Source organism: Saccoglossus kowalevskii, chromosome 3 (assembly GCF_978046115.1).
Source record: "Saccoglossus kowalevskii chromosome 3, keSacKowa6.1, whole genome shotgun sequence".
Classification (NCBI taxonomy): domain Eukaryota; kingdom Metazoa; phylum Hemichordata; class Enteropneusta; family Harrimaniidae; genus Saccoglossus; species Saccoglossus kowalevskii.
In genome coordinates, this window is record NC_140643.1 from 36,113,486 (window position 1) to 36,133,640 (window position 20,155).

At 34.7% G+C, this 20,155-nt stretch overlaps 2 protein-coding genes across 3 annotated transcripts in view; both read left to right on the top strand.

Moving 5' to 3' along the window:
- LOC100375839 (protein polybromo-1-like) overlaps nt 1-349 on the top strand; it is a 52,439-nt gene extending 52,090 nt beyond the window's left edge. The window contains exon 35 of the mRNA XM_085497146.1: nt 137-349. Coding sequence (XP_085353272.1) covers nt 137-155 — 19 coding nt within the window. The 3' untranslated portion in view covers nt 156-349. The remainder of the gene's footprint in view (nt 1-136) is intronic.
- On the top strand, nt 228-19,767 carry LOC100370382 (mannose-1-phosphate guanylyltransferase catalytic subunit beta-like). 2 transcript variants are annotated; one of them, XM_006822395.3, is made up of 10 exons: nt 228-348; nt 2,994-3,145; nt 8,198-8,278; nt 10,242-10,290; nt 11,015-11,157; nt 11,560-11,715; nt 12,442-12,520; nt 16,978-17,105; nt 17,782-17,964; nt 18,409-19,767. In XM_006822395.3, exons 2-10 carry the CDS (start codon nt 3,017-3,019, stop codon nt 18,538-18,540), a joined length of 1,080 nt encoding a protein of 359 aa, XP_006822458.1. In that variant the 5' UTR covers nt 228-348; nt 2,994-3,016; the 3' UTR covers nt 18,541-19,767. The 2 variants fall into 2 exon arrangements, with proteins under 2 accessions (XP_006822458.1, XP_085353276.1); XM_085497150.1 differs by lacking the exon at nt 228-348 and adding an exon at nt 775-883.
- The last annotated feature ends 388 nt before the right edge of the window (nt 19,768-20,155 follow it).

The following is a 20,155-nucleotide window of genomic DNA, read 5'->3' on the forward strand; positions in this document are numbered from 1 at the left end:
TTTGATGAAAGTGGGAAGGCCATTGATGCTACAGGGTTTCATTTATTGATATTCCTCGTGAAAATTTGCAAGTGTTCCAAATTTATTGTATTATAACTATTTCATTAATTTCTATTCTTTTAAATGTATTTTACAGAGAGAAACTCCCTCTTTAAGGCTTAAAAATCGGATGATAAATGAAACCAACCCTCTGTAGTGAATGGTTGCTTCCAAATCCCGGGATGTCTGGTTATTCGAGATTTCAAGACGAGAAAAACTTTGACCTTTCTCGTTAGACTGATCTTTCACCTTGGTAGTTTTGCATGTGCACTTGCCAAGTTGGCACTTGTTGACTGATGCTCATTAAAGGTAGGTACTCTTTTTATTAAATTCATTTTAATTTCGTTATGAATTTCAAGCATTTTGTATATAACGAAAAATACACTCTGACTTGTCAGCAGTACGTCGAGTTGTGGGCGTGCAGTGGACGGAAATCACAAATTCATTGAGTGAATGAATCATTGCAATCAACAACCGATGGCCTTGTTTACCCCGGTCATCTGTTTTTAGCTCCATGTTCCAACATTATAGCGAGTGGCATTATTTAGAGGGGATGTGTAAATGGTTTGTGTGTAACTTTTAATCTGTTGTCAGATGGTTGGTAGCTGACAAACCTATAATATGCAATTGTATTCAAGTTGTTTACCTGTAATACCAGCGAGGCTATCTCACCTCAAAGCTAAATGGAATGTTCCATTGTATTATTATTTTATGGTAATATTTAAACGCCACAGTTGTATGACCACGTAAGCAACACCAGCTTGCTCATGCTCTAAACTCCACTACTTTTGTAATTGTCTTTGGATGCCCGTCTCTTCTTGTGAATAACAACCATTTAGTTCTGGTGAGTTGAATTGTGTAAATTAATGTGTGTTTAATTGTTTAAGGTAATTGATACTATTAATTAATATTTGGTACTTTATTTAGTAATTCTACTTTATTATATTAATTAATATAACTGGTATTACATTTACCCTTAAAGATAGACACTGATTGTCATATGCAAATTTTTGCAAATTATATGATGTACGTGTTGCATCATGTACATGCACTTTACCATGGAAATTAATCAACAGAATTGGAGAATAGTATTACAATACATGCAACTTTTATACAGTCCCATAGAAAATTCTATAAGGGAATGTTGTAAAACTCATTTGGTGATGTCACATTCATGCAGTCTATAAAAACTACTCTATTTGTTGTGTATTATGTAATTGACTGTGATGTGTCTATTGGTAAAAATAAACTGTATTTCAATAGTCCAGTCTACATACAGTGTATAAATACAATAATAATATAATAACAGTTAGTTAATTTCTTTAATGTGTCATTCTGTACGATGTGCAAACCCAATTACATCCCTGTCAACAGTGCTAAATCAATATATTATGATGGGATGGGTATTTGGCATAGATTATAAATTGCAAATATTGATATTAGGCTGAGAAAACAAAATAAAATATGGGACATTATAATTTTTAGACAGTTCTTATTAAAAGTTTTTTTTAGAAACATGTTGATAAATCTGTGAGTATCACAAGCACCAACATATTTGCTGTGTATGATGTGGTGCTTACATTTTTTTCGAAGCCGTTGTAACTCGTTGTGAACCCTGGTGAGATGTGTCAGAAATTTTGATAATTTATAGTATATTATAATGGCATGATAGGTTAATTAATATCATCTTAAACCACATTATGATTATGACTAAGGATTGATAAGTTACATAAGAATATACGGTTATATGCCATGTGATATCTCACACTTTGCAAGCATCAAATCGATCCAACTCTGAATGGAACGCATTTCTAACCAATCAGCATCATAGAACACAGTGGATTTCATTGCATAAACAGAAATGCGAATATATTTGCATTCAAAAAACACAAAACACACACATTACATTGTAGGTGCATCACGTGATCTTGGGATCATCTCAAAATTCGCATGACTACTATAAATTTCATGCAACATCTTCATCACATAATACACACTTGCATACCTTCATCATATAAATCATATTGCCTTCGTGTGTTTTGAATTTCACAAAAAATAAAAGTGGAATACTAATGCTGTCATGTAATTATGCACTGTGCAGCACCTGTTGTCAGTATGGCTGTAAAATTTACCGATATAAAATATCATTACTAATAGGGTACCACTTGCAATGGTAATCTGTTGTTATAACTCTTGCACAGCTTGCTGTTTTTATTTTCCAGGCATTGAAACCTCATCATCCAAGGTTGCATTTGCATCAAGCTTTATCATACTTCTGACCCCCTATGAGGTGTTTTATGTTGTTTATTTGCACTTTGAATCAGATAGCACCCATTCAGTAAACACGAATATCTGATATCATATTGAAGCATGGTTTTAAAGTAATTGTAACAAATTGTTTTTTAAAGGGAAAGCTGTCAATTTGTGGGATTCTGTCAATCATGAGACATTGTTGTTTGTGCTGCTTTTCAATATAAATTTTGTTTTTCTTTGTAATATTTATTCTGGAAATAAATTTGTTTCCCATTTGAATTATTCTTTCCACAACCCATGGCCAAAGTCTGAAACTTGATTTGCTAGTACATCTGCTTTCAGGCTTGTAGGAACAGGTCATTTGACCATTCCAAAGGTCTATAAACTATGTACAGTATTTTTCTCATCCGAGATGGCTGTTTGACAGCCGTTTTTCACATATGTATTAGTATTGGTCATTACCGGTAGTATTAGTATATTTTTGTTTTTTGTCAGATCTGATATGTTTGGAAGGTCATAAACAATACACACCACATTTCTAAGCAATTCAGATTCATTTTAACCATTGCACAGTGCTATTCATGTGTTAAAATACAATTGTTATTCTCACAAGTTCTGTCACCTCTACTATTTCAGCTCAATCATCAGTGCAGTATATTTATACATGTATGTATTTTTGTTTTGTTTTTTATTTCATCTAGGCTAGAAATAAATTACCTATAAGATGAAGGCATTGATTCTTGTTGGAGGGTTTGGGACAAGGTTACGACCTTTGACCTTAAGCAGACCTAAGCCTCTTGTGGAGTTTGGTAATAAACCAATGATTTTGCATCAAATCGAGGCACTTTCAGAGGTAAGACAATGTTTGTGATTCGGGTCTAGAACAAAGTGCTTGCAGAACCTCGTTCCTGCATAATGTTTTTTGCTATCGCTGTACTGACTTTTTAAATAAGTTCTTATTCTCAGTTGGGCTTAAACCGCAATAAATATTAATAACCAGGCTACTAAAATTTGAATAGTAATCTTTTTAATCTACAGCAATGTGTACCAGTATTCATTGATAGTGTGGTTAATCCAATTGTTTCATGGGTCTTCTCCACAATAGTCTAGAAATGTCAAATTATCATCTTTACATTACACCTACTTTTGAATTCCTTTAAATTGTTTCTTTAAAGAATCATTACGAGTAACTTCCATATTTTTGTCTACATTCTTATTAAGTGATTATCAGACTTGTATGGTTACTTTGTATGCATATATGACCTTGACCACTCTATGCTATGATATCCCCACCCTTACATGTACAGACCAAACTATAGTTGTGTTCACGTTACACGAAGTACGGGCTAAGATTTAAGCTGATTTAGGCTTATCTAGCATATTTGCATTTCGGCTAGACCCAATTGCGTCCACGCACAGGGAGGGCCAGTTGTTAGCACGGGCTAAGGGCTGCCATTAGTCAGTGACCTTTGGTAAGCCGCTATTTACGAACGAAAAATGAATGACACGTGCGAGGTTCTATTTCTGCTGCTGGCATGTTTCGTTCTAATTTTGAAGCGACGTGCACAGGAACGCGAGAGAAGACGGACCACTTATTTGGATGCACATAAACAGTATACAACGGGCGTAACAGAATACAGCGTTTTATTAATGCATGTTGTAGACAGTGAACCAAATTTATTTTGTCTACGATTGGAGCTGCTGTATGCTCTACTACAGTGATCCGATTAGTGTGGAAGTGAGCGCGGAGTAATGACTGGTGGAATAGTGTCGTTATACGAACATGGGACAATTTTCACACCCAAAGGTCGCCGCAGAGGGCGCTTAGCCCTGGGCTAAGCGTTCGCGCATACTTCGTTAGCCCGTGCTAAGGTCTAGACCGCGTCTTAAATTCGGATCAGATTTAACCTGTACTTAGCATTCCTTAGCCCGTGCTAAGCGTTCACTCACGTTTTCTTAGCACGGGCCATGGAATTTGACCTCTTAGCCCGTGCTAAGGAGCTGTGCGTGAACGCAACTTATATGTTTTGTTTAAAGGAGCACTTCCTGTTAAGCCAAATCTCACAACAAAGTTACTTTCCGGATTAAAATTACAATAGATAACAAAAGATAGATTAACTTTGTAAACAACATAAACAATAGTGTCCCATGATTCTTTGTGGCAATTCATGGGATTGAGTGGTTCCCCTTTAAATATAACCACATAAACAGCACCAAAACTTACTGAAATGTTGTTTCACATAAATGCAATGTGACAACTAAAAGTTGAGTAGAAATTTTTCATGTGACACATAAATCACTGGTGAGAATCCATCAGAGATGGGCTTTCAAGGTGGCAATGTATTCAACATTTCACCCAGGGGCCCTGGTGAGTTGTCATCTTGTACCGTAATCCTTCATGTTCGCTTGACAAAATCGAATTTTACCTTCTGGGGACTTTAATGCAACAGTATCTTTTTAGCTCCGCTGTCGACAAAGTCGACACAGCGGAGCTGTTCATATTACTGATAGTCTGTCGTCGTCAACTTTACAATTTCAACTTCTTCTTCGAAACTGCAAGTCAGAATTTTTTCAAATTTGATATGCAAGTACCTTGGATGGTTCTTTCTCACATTTGTTCATTTCATGTCAAAATCTTAAATTCTCTAATTTTGTTGAATATTTTTGTTATTTTTGGTAAAAAGTGATATTTTCAACTTCTTGTTAAAAACAGCAAGTCCAATTGCTTTGATATTACATATATAGATACTACATATGGACCTCTCTCAGATTTGTTCATTTCGTCATGATATCTTTAATTCTCTAATTTTGGTGAATATTTTTGTCATTTTTGGTAAAAAGTGATATTTTCGACTTCTTGTTAAAAACCGCAAGTCCAATTGCTTTGATACTACATCTATAGGTACTACATGTGGACCTCTCTCAGATTTGTTCATTTTGTGATGATATCTTCAATTCTCTAATTTTCATGAATATTTTTTTAATTTTTGGTAAAAAGTGATATTTTTGACTTCTTGTTAAAAACCAATAGTTCAATTGCTTTGATATTACATATTTAGATACTACATGTAGACCTTTCTCAGATTTGTTCATTTCGTGATGATATCTTGGATTCTATAATTTTGGTGAATATTTTTGTCATATTTGGTAAAAAGTGATATTTTCGACTTCTTGTTAAAAACCAAAAGTTCAATTGCTTTGATATTACATATATAGATACTACATGTGGACCACTTATAGATTTGGGGGTGATCTCATATTCAAACACCTGGGTCAAACCTGGGTTAACCTGGGTAAACCCGACCTGCCCTATTCAGACCTACTAGACCTACAATATGCAAATTAGTAGTAGGTTTGAACCTAACCTCCGGATTAACTGCCCATTAACGCCCCCACTGAAAACAAACAACAGAGAACAAAGAAGACAGACCTAGGGAAACCTAGGTTTTTCTTACAATACTGTTTCAGCCTGGTTTCAGTAGGGAAAAAAAATAAGATGTATACTATGGAGCTCTATGTTCATACTGAGTGTTATATTTTGAAGTGTTAAGAATTACAGCAGCGATTTTTTTTTTCTTTGCAAGTCTTGTACATGTAAATGCTAATAAAAACAAACTTGCCTTTGTTTCACAAATCTATTTACATCATGTTATTTATAAGTGTGATGAAAATTATATTCATTTATTTCTGTGATTGGTAATAATAATCAGTTTCCCACAACTTACATTTTGGTACAAGTCAATACAATTATTATTGTTATTCAATTTATCTGGAATTAATTACAGACGTGATGGTTTGTTATATTTTGTCATTAAATGTGAATCAAGTGATACCATAAACCCTCTCTATTGAGATATATATGGTAAATAATGTTTGAAACAAAACAGGGAAAAGATGCACTAGAATTTTAATGAGCAGCTTCTTAGGATAAATTACTTACGTTATATATATATTTGGCATTGTCAGTAAAATATGTTTATCCATAGCGAACTGGTACATTTTGTCCGCAATAAGTACGGTCAGTTTTGTGTCCATGTCAGTTCATAAATTCATAGAACACATTTTTGGTTAAGTTTGTAAAGTCTGTGAGACTGCGAGTTATCAAAATATGATGTAAGTATTAAATCGATAATGGCAACATTTTTTCTACGAAGGCATCTGAAAACCACAGTCCCTCTATCACTGTGTCAAAACTAAAGTCGGGGCTAATGCTACGACTCCGGTGCTACGACCACCGTAACATTGTCAGCTGACGGCATTGCGTGGAAATTACGGGTATTTACCGCTGCCGATATCTTACTTTTCTGTGACAAAATGCACACATTTCGAACCCCCGGTTAACTAAAAATAAACGATTATTTTAGAAAATACATCGAAGCACAGTGCCTTGAAGGACTGTGGGCAAAGTAGGCAGCGAGGTGTTGTTTTAAACACCGCAGAAAATCATGCACTCAACGCAGCCATCTTGGTTACCTCAATCAGAATTTCCCCTTGTCACCCAGCATGCATCGATTGCAATGTCGCAACGTGCACTGTGTCGCCTTCGGCGACGGTCTTAGGTACAAGGCACTCTATGAATAAGGTATTTTCAGAGGTCAGGGTTCGTTTTTTATAAGCAGTCTCGTCTGAATAGCCGTAAATAATCAGCGCGAGTCCATTTAATTTAATTTTCTGTTTTGATACTTCGTGTCACTGGAAATTGAATAAGAAAAACTGCAAATAACCGATGTGCAGCAAATCGAAATAAATTTTCATGGCGTACGCTGCATTTGTTTTTCCAGATTTTGCGATGCCGCACTCCTGGAAGAACTGTTTGAAAATTGAACGCGCAACAGTAGCGTAAGTCTCAAGTGCAACTTTGTATCAACAAATGTTCGTCTTTTGATACTTATTAGCTGTCAGAGATAAATATCAATTGTCCAGCCCAATGAAAAGTCTGATTCATGTCCTCTGCTCAATTTGCGACTCGAGCATAACAGTTTATCAAAACAAAACAATTTATTCGGCACGCTGTTCACCGATATATAAAAGAGTGTTTTTTTACGTAGGCACACGGTAAAATGACTACTGTACACCAATAAATCGACACATTTTAGAGACAACTATCTAGCAATGTAAACTTTGCCAATCCTAAAAATAAACAACAGCTTGAATGAGGTGTGAATGAGATCGGTTCGAACCGCAGTTTTTATGCAAATTCGTGCGGTCGTCCTGAACCGCACTGTCTATTGTTTAAACTTCCAAACCGCAAAACTGGGTTTTGTTCGGGCGGTTTAGGGCGGTTTGGGTTTTCGTAGGTTTGACCCGCATGTTTGAATACGAGATCACCCCTTGTTCATTTCATGGTGATATCTTCAATTCTCTAATTTTGCTTATTATTTTTGTCATTTTTGGTAAAAAGTGATATTTTCGACTTCTTGTTGAAAACCGCTAGTCCGATTGTTTTTATATTACATATATAGGTACTACATGTGGACCTCTTTCAGATTTGTTAATTTCGTGGTGATATCTTCAATTTTCCAATTTTGATGATTATTTTTGTCATTTTTGGTGAAAAGTGATATATTTGAATTCTTGTTGAAAACAGCAAGTCCCATTGCTTTGATACTATACATATTGTTCATTTTCTAATGATATCTACTGTTCTTTTATTGAAATGTGCATTGCTAACAGCGGAACTATCTCAGCCGACTGGCTGCTTGTTTCACTCTCAAGTGATTTAAATGTACAATGTCATTATACAGTGTGTAAGCGTCAGTGTTCACATTTTGCCGATGGTAGTTATACATTGACACTAATGACACAGGAAATGTTTTATTTAAAATAAAACACAAAAAATTTAGCGATAGTGGTAGTTATGCTATTGCCACTTTAAACAACTCTATATCATTTACTTTCATTTCAGGCTGGTGCTAAACATATAATATTAGCTGTTAGTTATCTGTCAGATATGTTGGAAACGGAGCTCAAGGTCCAAGAAGAGAAGGTACATGCATGTTTTATAATTGTAATAGTTCACAATCCCACATTGAATAATGAACAACTCAGTTGTATGCTCCATTTGTAAGGATTGTCAGTGGTTGGTTTAAAAACATGGCAATGATTGTTAGGTTTAATTGTGGCTAAACGGAATACAAGACCACATGGCTTTACGAAATTATTGTATGTACTATTAATTAGTGATAATCTGTGTATATATATATATATATATATCAATATTTTTGAGATTTCATCTATTAATTCATTGTATTAGCATAGTTAAATTCATCAATTTTTGACTCCCGTGTGCGAAGCACAAAAAGGGAGTCTTTGCAGTTAGTGTGTCTGTATGTGTGTATGTGTGTGTGTGTGTGTGTGTATGTGTGTCCGTCTGTTCCACTGATATCTCAAGAACCATACATCAGTTTTTGATGAAACTTGGTGCATAGATGCTCTGGGCCAATGCGCAGATTTGATTAGGTTTTGGTAAAAATCCATGCATATTAATTACCTAATTTGCATGATAATTAGCTGATTTTTGGCTGTTTCATGACTGTTCCACTGATATCTAAAGAACCACTCATTGGATTTTGATGAAACTTGGCACACAGATGCTCCAAACTAATGCGCAGATTTGATCAGTTTTGGGTAAAAATCTGTGCAATATTAATTACCTAATTTGCATAATGATTAATCAATTTTCGGCTTTTCCACTGATATCTCAAGTACTAATCATCACATTTCAATAAAACTTGGTACATAGATGTCATAGGACACTGCACAAACCTGAAAGTTTTTAGGGTAATATCAGTAGATATTAATTACCTAATTAGCATAATTAATTAATTTTCAGCTTTTGATATTTCAAGTAGTAATTGTCACATTTCAATGAAACTTGGTACATAGATGTCATAGGACACTGCACAGACCTGATAGTTTTTAGTGTAATATGAGTACATATTAATTACCTAATTTGCATAATTAATTTTCAGCTTTTGATATTTCAAGTACTAATCATCACATTTCAATGACACTTGGTACATAGATGTCATAGGACACTGCACAGACCTGATAGTTTTTAGGGTAATACGAGTACATATTAATTACCTAATTAATTAATTTTCAGCTTCTGATATTTCAAGTAGTAATCATCACATTTCAATGAAATTTGGTACATAGACATCATAGGACACTGCACAGACCTGATAGTTTTAGGCTAATATCAGTATATATTAATTAGCTAATTTGCATAATTAATTAATTTTCAGCTTTTGATATTTCAAGTAGTAATCATCACATTTCAATGACACTTGGTACATATATGTCATAGGACACTGCACAAACCTGATAGTTTTTAGGGTAATACGAGTACATATTAATTATCTAATTTGCATAATTAATTAATTTTCAGCTTTTGATATATCAAGTAGTAATCATCATATTTCAATGAGACTTGCTACATAGATCTTCTAGGATTATGCAGAGACCTAATTAGTTTTAAATTGGATATTAATTACCTAATTTGCATAATGTTCCACTGATATATAAAGAACCACAAATTGGATTTTAATGAAACTTTTAAAGAGAACTATGCAGAAACCCAATTAGTTTTTGGTAAATATTTATGCTTATTAATCTCCTAATTAACATAATTAATTAACACTGATCTCTCAATTACTGATCATCACATTTGAATAAAATTTGGTACATAAATGCTCTAGGACAATAGACAGGCCTGATTAATTTTGGGTTAAAATTTGTTCATATTAATTCTCTAATTAGCATAAAAATTCATAATTTTTTTGTTCTGTTCTGTTCATATTAGTTACCTGATGTACGTAATTAGTTTTCAGCTTTTCTATCAATATCTCATGTACAAGTAATTTTGAATTAATTTTTAATGTGTCTTCAATACTCTCAGCACACGGGAGTTCTTTCTAAGCTTTCTTTGATTATATTTCTATGTACAGCTGGGTATCAAGATTACAATGTCACATGAAGAAGTTCCTCTTGGTACAGGTTAGTGTCTCTTTTCACTCAGAGTTAATTAATATAATAGATTTTGCATATTGATAAGACTGGATTTCAGATCAATTACATGTGTTGGTGACAAGTAAACGGCAAATATTACAACCAGTTGATAGGTTTCTAAAATTAAATTCATTATAATATCATTCTTTATTTGCATATTGAAATATTTTATTTTAAGGATTATATACATAATTGTTATAAATAATGAATGGGCTGTTATTTGTACTCACTGGTGACAACAGCTGGTATGTAGATTGTACCAACATTTGATTCAAAAGGTCTATGATTCCAGCTAATTGTTATATTAATTGCTGTTATTAATTATTGTCTGTGTACAGTAATTTATACACACATTTATATTATTAACAGAAACCTTGTTTTGGCTAGAATCATATTCTTCTTTAGTAAATTGGAATAATTTTTTTATCAGATATTCTTTATGTAGTACAGTTATAACTAGTGTTTTTATGGCGAAATTATAAAATCAATTTCTGAATACCGAAAGTTGATGAAATCATTTTACATGTATATGTTTGGGCATATGTGTATTGTTTTCTGAGTACATGTATTATGAACCCATGGGTGGCCACTGCTGTATTTAATCTGTGTGTAATAAGGTCTACATGTACCTTGAAATATACCATATAAACATGTGATAGAGATGTACACCATGTTCAAAGATGTCATTAATAAACCTTTATCTTCTCATTAGCTGGTCCATTGGCGTTAGCTAAGAAATGGCTAAGTGAAGACGACGATCCATTCTTTGTACTTAACAGTGACATCAGTTGTGATTTTCCATTCAAGGAAATGATAGATTTTCACAGAAAACATGGCAAAGAGGGGACTATTGTGGTGAGTGTATCCTAGTGTCCATTACAAGGGTGCATATGGATTGATGACACAATTTTATTGTAGTGATTACACATAGCAAATTAATTTGCAATGCTGAACTATAGCAATGTATACATAAATCAAAAATCTTGGATGTTCATGATCTGAGTGATTGCCAAGTGTTCCAAGACTATCATGATGATTTGCCTCAGATTAAACACTTCTCCATATCAAAGTATACATACATGTACGTTGTATACAAAATATTAAAATAATAGTATAGAACAGTTGTGTTAACAATAGGATTATGAGTAAATGTCATTGTGGTACCAGCTTGTACATCATCTGTTTACCGCTAGAGATACATACACCATATACCGGTAGTTAACATAGGTGTTGAAAATTATTATCGTTATATTTTAGGTGACCAAAGTAGAAGAGCCTTCCAAATATGGTGTGGTAGTGTACGACACAAACTGCAAGATTGAAAGTTTTGTAGAAAAACCACAAGAGTTTGTATCTAATAAAATTAATGCAGGTCTTTATATATTCAATCCAGCAATATTAGACAGAATAGAGGTATGTATAGATATTATCATTGATGACTTAATATTTGTGTGGTCTATTTATAATAGCATTATTTTTAACTTTTATTTAATTTCATTATTTTAATATTTCATAGATTTAAAATTCAATGAAATGATGAGTTCTATCATAATGTTACATGGGTTTAACATTTTCACTACCAGCAATCTCTTTTTATCACAAATTCTCAAAATAGTCCCGTTTTTAGTCTGCACTTTTCTTCAGAAGATTGGGACAAAAATAACCAAATCTTTTGAGTAACAACTGAAAATTGACTCAAATTCTGTCCAAAATTAGTTCATTTCAAGAAATATTGAAGAATATAAGAAAAAAGTTCAGAAAAATTGGAGCAAGAAAGTCTAGTGCATAACGGGTTAATCTGTCAGCAAAAAGTAAAAAACCCAGTAAATGAGTTTTAATTTAAGTACCAGTATTGTAGTATTTCACTTGCATACCGTATATTGCTGTCAACTACATAATTGTTATTTAATGAGTTATGTTAAGATTTGATGGATTGTTTTATAACATACATGTATGTGAAATGAAAAAGTAATCAAACAGAATGTCCTACATGTAATTCTTTTTCAATTAATCATTTTAGTCGCTGTCTGTTTTGTGTAAAAACAGCCAGTATTGTTTGTAACAGTTTTATTGTATAAATGGATACATTCATCATTTGCTTTAATATAAAAATGCAACTCTTCTCGTATGTTTTTACAGCTCAAACCAACATCTATAGAGAAAGAAGTATTTCCTAATATGGCACAAGATGATGAGTTGTATGCTTTTGAATTGAAAGGTAATTCTGACTGTTTCATATTTAATTGATTCTGTGGCATCATTTGAAACCAGCAAATATTCTTAAAAGGGTGAATGTAAAATATACAGTAAAATATTATTATTCTTGAAAATAAACAGCTACATGTGTTCAACTGAATGCAAATCTTAAATCCATATGATAATCTGAATCGTATGCTAACTTCACTGACACTTTTCAAAATGGTTATTGACGCTATGGGCTACTGCCATTTACCTGGGGTTTACCTGACATTTACTCTAGTAGTAGTATTAGTCCAGAGTTTTAAATCTGGTTTGGTCCCCGAAGACGAGGGTGGCCGGATTCACCTTAAACTAGTGGCAATCGCTCTTACCCCCCTCCCTCCACTTTGCACGATTTAAAGCATCCCTCATCCTCATCCCAACCTTCCCACTCTCCTCCTCCACTTGCATCTTCCACGTCTTCTTTGGCCTTCCCTTTTTCCTTGGACCGCTCACCTCTAAATCAAGGGCCCTTCTTAATACATGTCCATCCTCCCTCCTCAGCACATGCCCATACCAACGTACCCCATTTGCCTTCGCCAACCGATCTACCGCTTCCGCAAACCTTGCTCTAGCTGTTACAGCCACCTCACACCCACCACCCACACTTACCTTGTCACCCAGGTATGTAAACTCCTTCACTGACTCAACCTCATCACACAACTTTTCTTCCTGTTCCACCACCCTTCCAGCTCCATTCTTACATCTTCCACAAAATCCCTTGCCAATCTTTGGGTCACCCTCTTTATCTTTGCACATCTCCCATGTATCCACTTCCCACATTTCACACACCGCACTGAATTTACCTTTACCCTCTTTCCACACATGCCACATTGGTCAACCTTACTCACCAAAGCTTTCTCCTCCGTCCCACTCACCATCACTTTTGTCTTTCCCAGATTTACCTTCAAACCCTTACTCTCAAGTGCTTTTTTCCATTTTACAAACCTCTCCCTCAATCCCTCCATTGTGTCATCCATCAAGACCAAGTCATCAGCATACAACATCTCTCTCATCAGCCCTTCTCTTGCGCTCTCTGTAACTACATCAATGACAACTACAAATATCAATGGTTGATAGTACAGAGCCTTGATGCACACCCACCTTCACCTCAAACTCCTCTGACAACTCCGATCCTACTCTAACTCTTGTCTTTGCTCCTTCATACAAACTCATCACTGCTCTTACCATTGCCTCACCCTTACGGAAATACAAGGCTTCTGGCACATACTTGTGGCAAGCTTGCCACAACTTTGTGGCGTGTGTACCACAAGTGATTTGCGGCACACTTGCAGCATATGCATATTTTCGCATGCAAATTAGCACTTGTGGCAACTAATGTGGCAAGGTTGCCACAAAGTTTGCGGCATGTATGCCACAATTTCTTGTAAACTGCCAGAATCCAGCTTGTGGCACAGTTGCCAGAAAACCGCTTGTGGCAAGGAAATATAGGTAGGCACATCCCCCCACCCCCACAATTATTCCTACTGTATTCAACTGAATTGTTCGCCAAAATCACGGAAATTAAACTGAACATTGGTCAATATTCAACAAGATTTTAATGTTAATTTATAAAAGATCGATCGAATCGGTAACGCATCATGACATGCAAGCAGCAGATGACCTTGGATTACAGCGTTTGTGTCATTCTGAATAAAATACGCAAAATCGACATTGCGATTACGGCCAGCATAGACTCACACAAACAAAACATATTTAGCTCAGTAAAATTAATATATATTTATATTATATTCTTACCTGTGAAAAGTGACAGCTCTTTCAACGTGCGTTTGACAAGGCCCGGTGCGCGAGGAGACGATACAAGTTCGCGCGCGAAGTCAGACAGTCCATGCACTTTGACCTTTTTGTATTTGTGCGAATTTCATTTCTCCACATAAAGTCGTAACATTTTGCAACGATTAGTAAAAGCGGTTACTGAGACCACATCGTTCGCCTGCACGGTGTTCCGTTGTTCCGTTCAGACATTCAAGATGCTGAGACCATGGAAAAAATAACGACTGGTATGATGCTTCGGTAAAAAAAATATTTCAATCTACAGCCTATGGATGTAAAAATGTACTCCGTGATTTTGGCACGTACGTAAAATTGAAAAAAAAAAATTATACAGAACGTGGCAAGCGGAGATATACGTTGTGTTTTGATTGTTTTTCTTTAATTTCTGTTCTGTAATCTTGTTTTTTTATAATACAATACAATATAATGTTCTTACATTGACAAGAAAAAAAAAATTGCATACTTTTGTTTTCACATGAAAAGTTGCACCAGCTTTTAAAACATCAAATTGCCGACGTTTTACAATTATCTGGGAGAGCAGCGATAATTCCCTGCCACAAAAGTAGGTGATTAAATTTAAAACCAAGTTGATAAAGATCATCCAAGGTTTTAAATTTAGCACATAATTTCCTTATTGATAAAACCACACCAATTCATTTCATGACAATATCTTGAATTTTTTAATTTTTGTGAATAATTTTGTCACATTTTCTTGAAAACAGCTTAACTGAATAGTTTATTAATGTAAGTGCATTCCTTGGGTTTACCACCATAAGATTTTGCAACAGTGTCTTCAGTTTGGATCAAATTACTTTCAGAGTATGCAGCGGAGCTATATCAGCCGACAGACTGCATGCTTATACAATATTGGGCTAGTACATTTTTCATTCATTTAATTTCTGACAATATATTTTTTGAATTCAGTATAAGTTTGTAATTTGTAAGTCAAATGTGATGCGTAATAAAGAAAGATTTTAAATACATATTCAATGTTGACGTCACACAACTTTTTTTACTTACGGCTAAGATATACATACACTTATGCCCACTCTATAAATTACCACTTTTGCCGCATAGTTGCCACAAAATTATGTTTACTCTGTGTTGTGGCAATGTTGCCACAAATAACTAAGTAGTTGCCAGAATGATTGCCACTACTGGCAATGATCGGCAACTAGTTGCCAGAATGTTCTGGCAATCAAATATGCTTGCGCTATGCTTGCCACAAGCGTGCGAACTAGTTGCCACAAAAAAACAGTTTGGTAAGGGCTGGTATACCTCTCTTCCGCATTGCCCACTCCATCACCTTCCTCGGGACTCTATCAAAGGCCTTCTCCAAATCCACAAAACACATATACAGTTTCTTCCCTTTTGCACGATATTCCTCTTGCATCCTCCTCAGAATAAACACTGCATCAATTGTTCCTTTCCCTGGCATAAAACCAAACTGCATCTCATCCACTTCCACTAATTTCCGGATTCTATTCACTATCACCCTCTCCACAATTTTCATTGCATGCTCTAATAGTTTCACACCCCTATACGCACCACAACTCTTTGCATCCCTTTTTCCTTTAAAAATTGGTACTACCACACTCACTCCTCTTCCATCTAACACTCTCTGGCATAACTCCATTATCACACCAATCCCTATGTCTCCACTTGCAAAAATCATCTCCGCGCTCACTTCCGAGGGTCCAGCAGCCTTTCCAGTTTTCATGTCTCTGATTGCCTTCACTACTTCTTCTCGACTCACTCTTTCAACTGGCCCTTCCACCAGATCAGCCTCCACATCCTGATCCCACTCATTCTCCTCATTCATGATTTTTTCCATATGTTCTTTCCAGACTTTACTTCTATCTCTCTCACAGAAATTCAACTTGCCATCACTTCCTCTCATACATCTTCCCCCTGTAACATCTCTTCCATCCCCTTTCATTGCCTTCACTATCTTATACACCTTGTTTGGATTCTCCTTAATCTCACTCAGCACCTTCTCATTGTCCTCCCTCATGGCCTTTGCCACCACTTTCTTTGCTTGTTTCTTCAATCTCTTATACCTAACCTTATTCTCTTCAGTACCACTTTTCGCATTATGCATCTTTCTTTCTTGCTATTGCTTCCTTCACCTCTTCATTCCACCAGCCTGTGTCTCCTCTGCCCCTCCTACCTTTCTTCTTCCCACAAACTTCATCGCATGCCTGCAACACCCCTTCTTTAAAACACCCCCACAAATCTGATGCATCAGTCTCCACAAGCTCCCCAACTCTCGCTTCAAAATTCTTTCTGGTATCTTCTTCTTTCAATTTCCACACATTCCTCCTCACCAATGCTACTTTCCTTACTATTTTTTTCACCTTCCTCTTGTCCGCATCCACAGCCACCAACCTGTGTTGTAATTCACCTGGAAACACCTTTAATATCCTTCAGAAATTTTCTCTAGTATGATTGCTATTTCATTGGCTTGCCATCCAGAACACAGGGACATTTGACTGACACACAACTCATTAATTAATATGTAATTTGAAAGTTCTAGGGTAATGATGGACAGACAGTGACGATAATTTTTAAGCATATTATTATAGGAATTATTGTCATAATCATATTTGTCCCATGTATGTATTATGATCGAATCTCTTGCAGGTTTCTGGATGGATGTTGGTCAACCTAAAGACTTTTTGACTGGCATGTGCCTTTATTTAACACATCTTAGAAACACAGCAGCAGAGAAACTAGCAGAAGGCCCAGGAATTGTCGGCAATGTGTTAGTGGTAAGTTTACATTTCTGTCTTAACTAATCTTTAGATATTTCATTTTAATTTCCAATATAAATTAAATTTTTGATATTATCTTTTGGACATTTAAGTATTTTTTAATCTTTTAGTACATTTAACATTTCCATAACCAGTTGATTCAGCAGATTTTTGAAGTTGTTGAGGATGCAAGACTTATTTTAACTGCATGTATCAAACTTTTTGTTCATATAAAGATATAGTGGGAGTTCTTTATTTGATGACTTTTAAGAACTCTCAGATAATGTTCACAAACTTTGAATATTCATAATTTTTCATTATTAATAATATTTGTAATATAGTAAAGCTTCACTTCCATAGTAAGCAAATTTGCTAAAATCATTCCATCGAATAAATAGCAAATCACTCTAACATGAGTATTATTAAAAATAATTTAATTTTTCATGATAATGAAAATTGGCTTTCTGTAGGAACAAAGACGGAATTATATACCTTGTAATACAAGTATGGCACTTGTGTTGTATGCTAAATGTTTTATTGAAATCACTATAGAATATGGTGCGGCACATGTAAATTACATGTACATGTATATGATTATTAGTACTAGATCTCTTTTTCTTTTCCTATGTTTTTTCTTTTTCTTTTCCTGTTTTTTGTATGATATGACATAGATGTGACATGCTTGTAATTTCAGGATCCAAGTGCCAAGATTGGTGCCAACTGTCGTATTGGACCAAATGTCACAATAGGTCCAGGTGTTGTAATTGAAGATGGTACATGTATTAAGCGCAGTACTGTATTGAAAGAAACTCGTATAAAATCCCATGCTTGGATTGAGTCATCTATTATTGGATGGAAGTGTGTTGTTGGACAGTGGGTAAGTGTTGTGATCTTTCAACTTTCTGACCATTTCCAACAAATTTTCTTTATTAAATGAATATAAAAAAAAAATTAAATTTATAAAATATTAGTGGTGAAGTTGTCATTCTCATTAACTGGCAATCATAATATCAGAATTCAAATTCAAAACAACAGTTGAGGGACTGCGCCAAAACTAATATTTTTTTACTTTTTCTTGAAACTGTCATTTAGCTGATATTTGTGCCTCATCTGTTGTTTTCAAATGATTGCTAATATATTTTGTGAAATGTGGCAACAGTCAAGTATGCCATGAGAACAGCTGAGAGATGTATCAACTGACAAGTTGTTAGTGTTTTCCCATTTGCATCCTGTTCTCATAATTTACATACATTTTGACAGCAACAACAATAATTTATCTTAGTACGTTCCACTAAATTGATTGAATTGAATTTATTTGCAGGTCAGAATGGAAAATGTTTCTGTGTTAGGAGAAGATGTTATAGTACAAGATGAATTATATGTGAATGGTGGACGTATTCTTCCTCATAAGTCTATTGGCAGTTCTGTAGCAGATCCTCAAATTATCATGTAGTTTCCATGGTGATGTGAAATTTGTTTTTCAAATTATCAACTTTTTGTGATTACCACAATTTTTTCAAATCTATAAAATCTATTACATTGTATATTGATGAATATCATTTCATATTATGGACATGTATATAGCGATGGTTTTTACATCGTAATTGTATCGATAATTTTTAAAGAGATGAAGTACAGGGTTCGTCATTCAGGGATTGGTGTATGCATGGGTGGGTGGGTGGAGCTGCAGATAGTTCTAGTATTATTTCTTATTAGTATTATCGTCTTGTTTCCTGGAAACATCTTTAATATTATGAAATTGTGTAGCAGTGACAGGGATAAAAGTCATAATGAATTGGTCTTTAATTTCCATCTAAATTGATCTGTCATTTGCTGGACTTGTAACTATGACCACATGTGCATCTTTTGAAACTTGGATACATGGGAGAAGACAAAGTTTTATAACATGTTGTGAGCAACAGGGAAAAAGTAATTTCATTGTGTTTGTTTATGTAGGTTTAGCTCAGAAGAATTTGTCACGGGATTAGTGTATTTCATATTTCAGAAGCACAACTCTGATATAAGTGCTACTTCATAAAACAAACAATGAATTTATGGTATACCTTTTTGATTTAATCATACTAATACCATCCCAAAGTGCTTTATTTCAAGTTCAGTCTAACCTTCTTGTACTAATACAGTAGGATTGTCAATCCTAAAATGCCATGTTAGTTGGTCGCTATTTTATCTAAGAGCTGACCATGTTGAAAATCAGAGAGCGAGTGTAATATAAAAAAATAAGTTTATTTTATTTTATTAAGTTACAAATGATTGTAATAGTTCAGGGTGAGAGTAGTGACATTTTAGGATCAAATACAATGTTATGAGGGGTTTTGTGAGTTGAAGAGGGAGCATTGGTGTTCTTATGAACCACCAATGGGGAAGGGCCTGGAACATTTACAATATTCTGAGGTAATCATTGCAGTGCTGACACTCGGAAGTCATTCATCCAGTACATTCCATATTTGCATTGGTCAGATGCTCATAATGTTAAACACCATGTAATATGTGATATCGTCCAAATCTCAGAATAGATGAGAAATGTGTTTCCCAGGCTATAATAAAGGGGTGGGAAGATTTTAATTGCTCTTGGCCAGTCAGATTTTGAGATGAAGGGAATCAATTACATAATGTTTTTAAGAATGTATGGATGGGGAAATAAAGAGCATATGAACATCAATACTGCCTGTGTTGTAGAAATTATTTCTATCTGTGTCTAGTGTGTGAGGGAAGATTATGCAAAACTGATATGCAATGAATATCCTAATTTAAAGTCATGCTAATTGCAATATGATCACAAATTCATTGAAATGGCATGCAAAATAATTCTGTGAAAGAACTGATTAGTGTTTGTCTTGGGTTATTGATCTTTCTTTGAAAATTTCTCACTTCTGCTTGTGTAATCGTAACCTTGCGTTCTGTCGCACGATTGGTTTGAAGCATGCACGGAACTGTCGCAAAATCTTCAATAGTTGAGTTGTAAATGTGACATGATTCATTTAGGCTGTCTCAACTCTTGTGATCAACGTTCAAAGTTGTAAATAAATTTGTTGAAAGCTAATTAACTA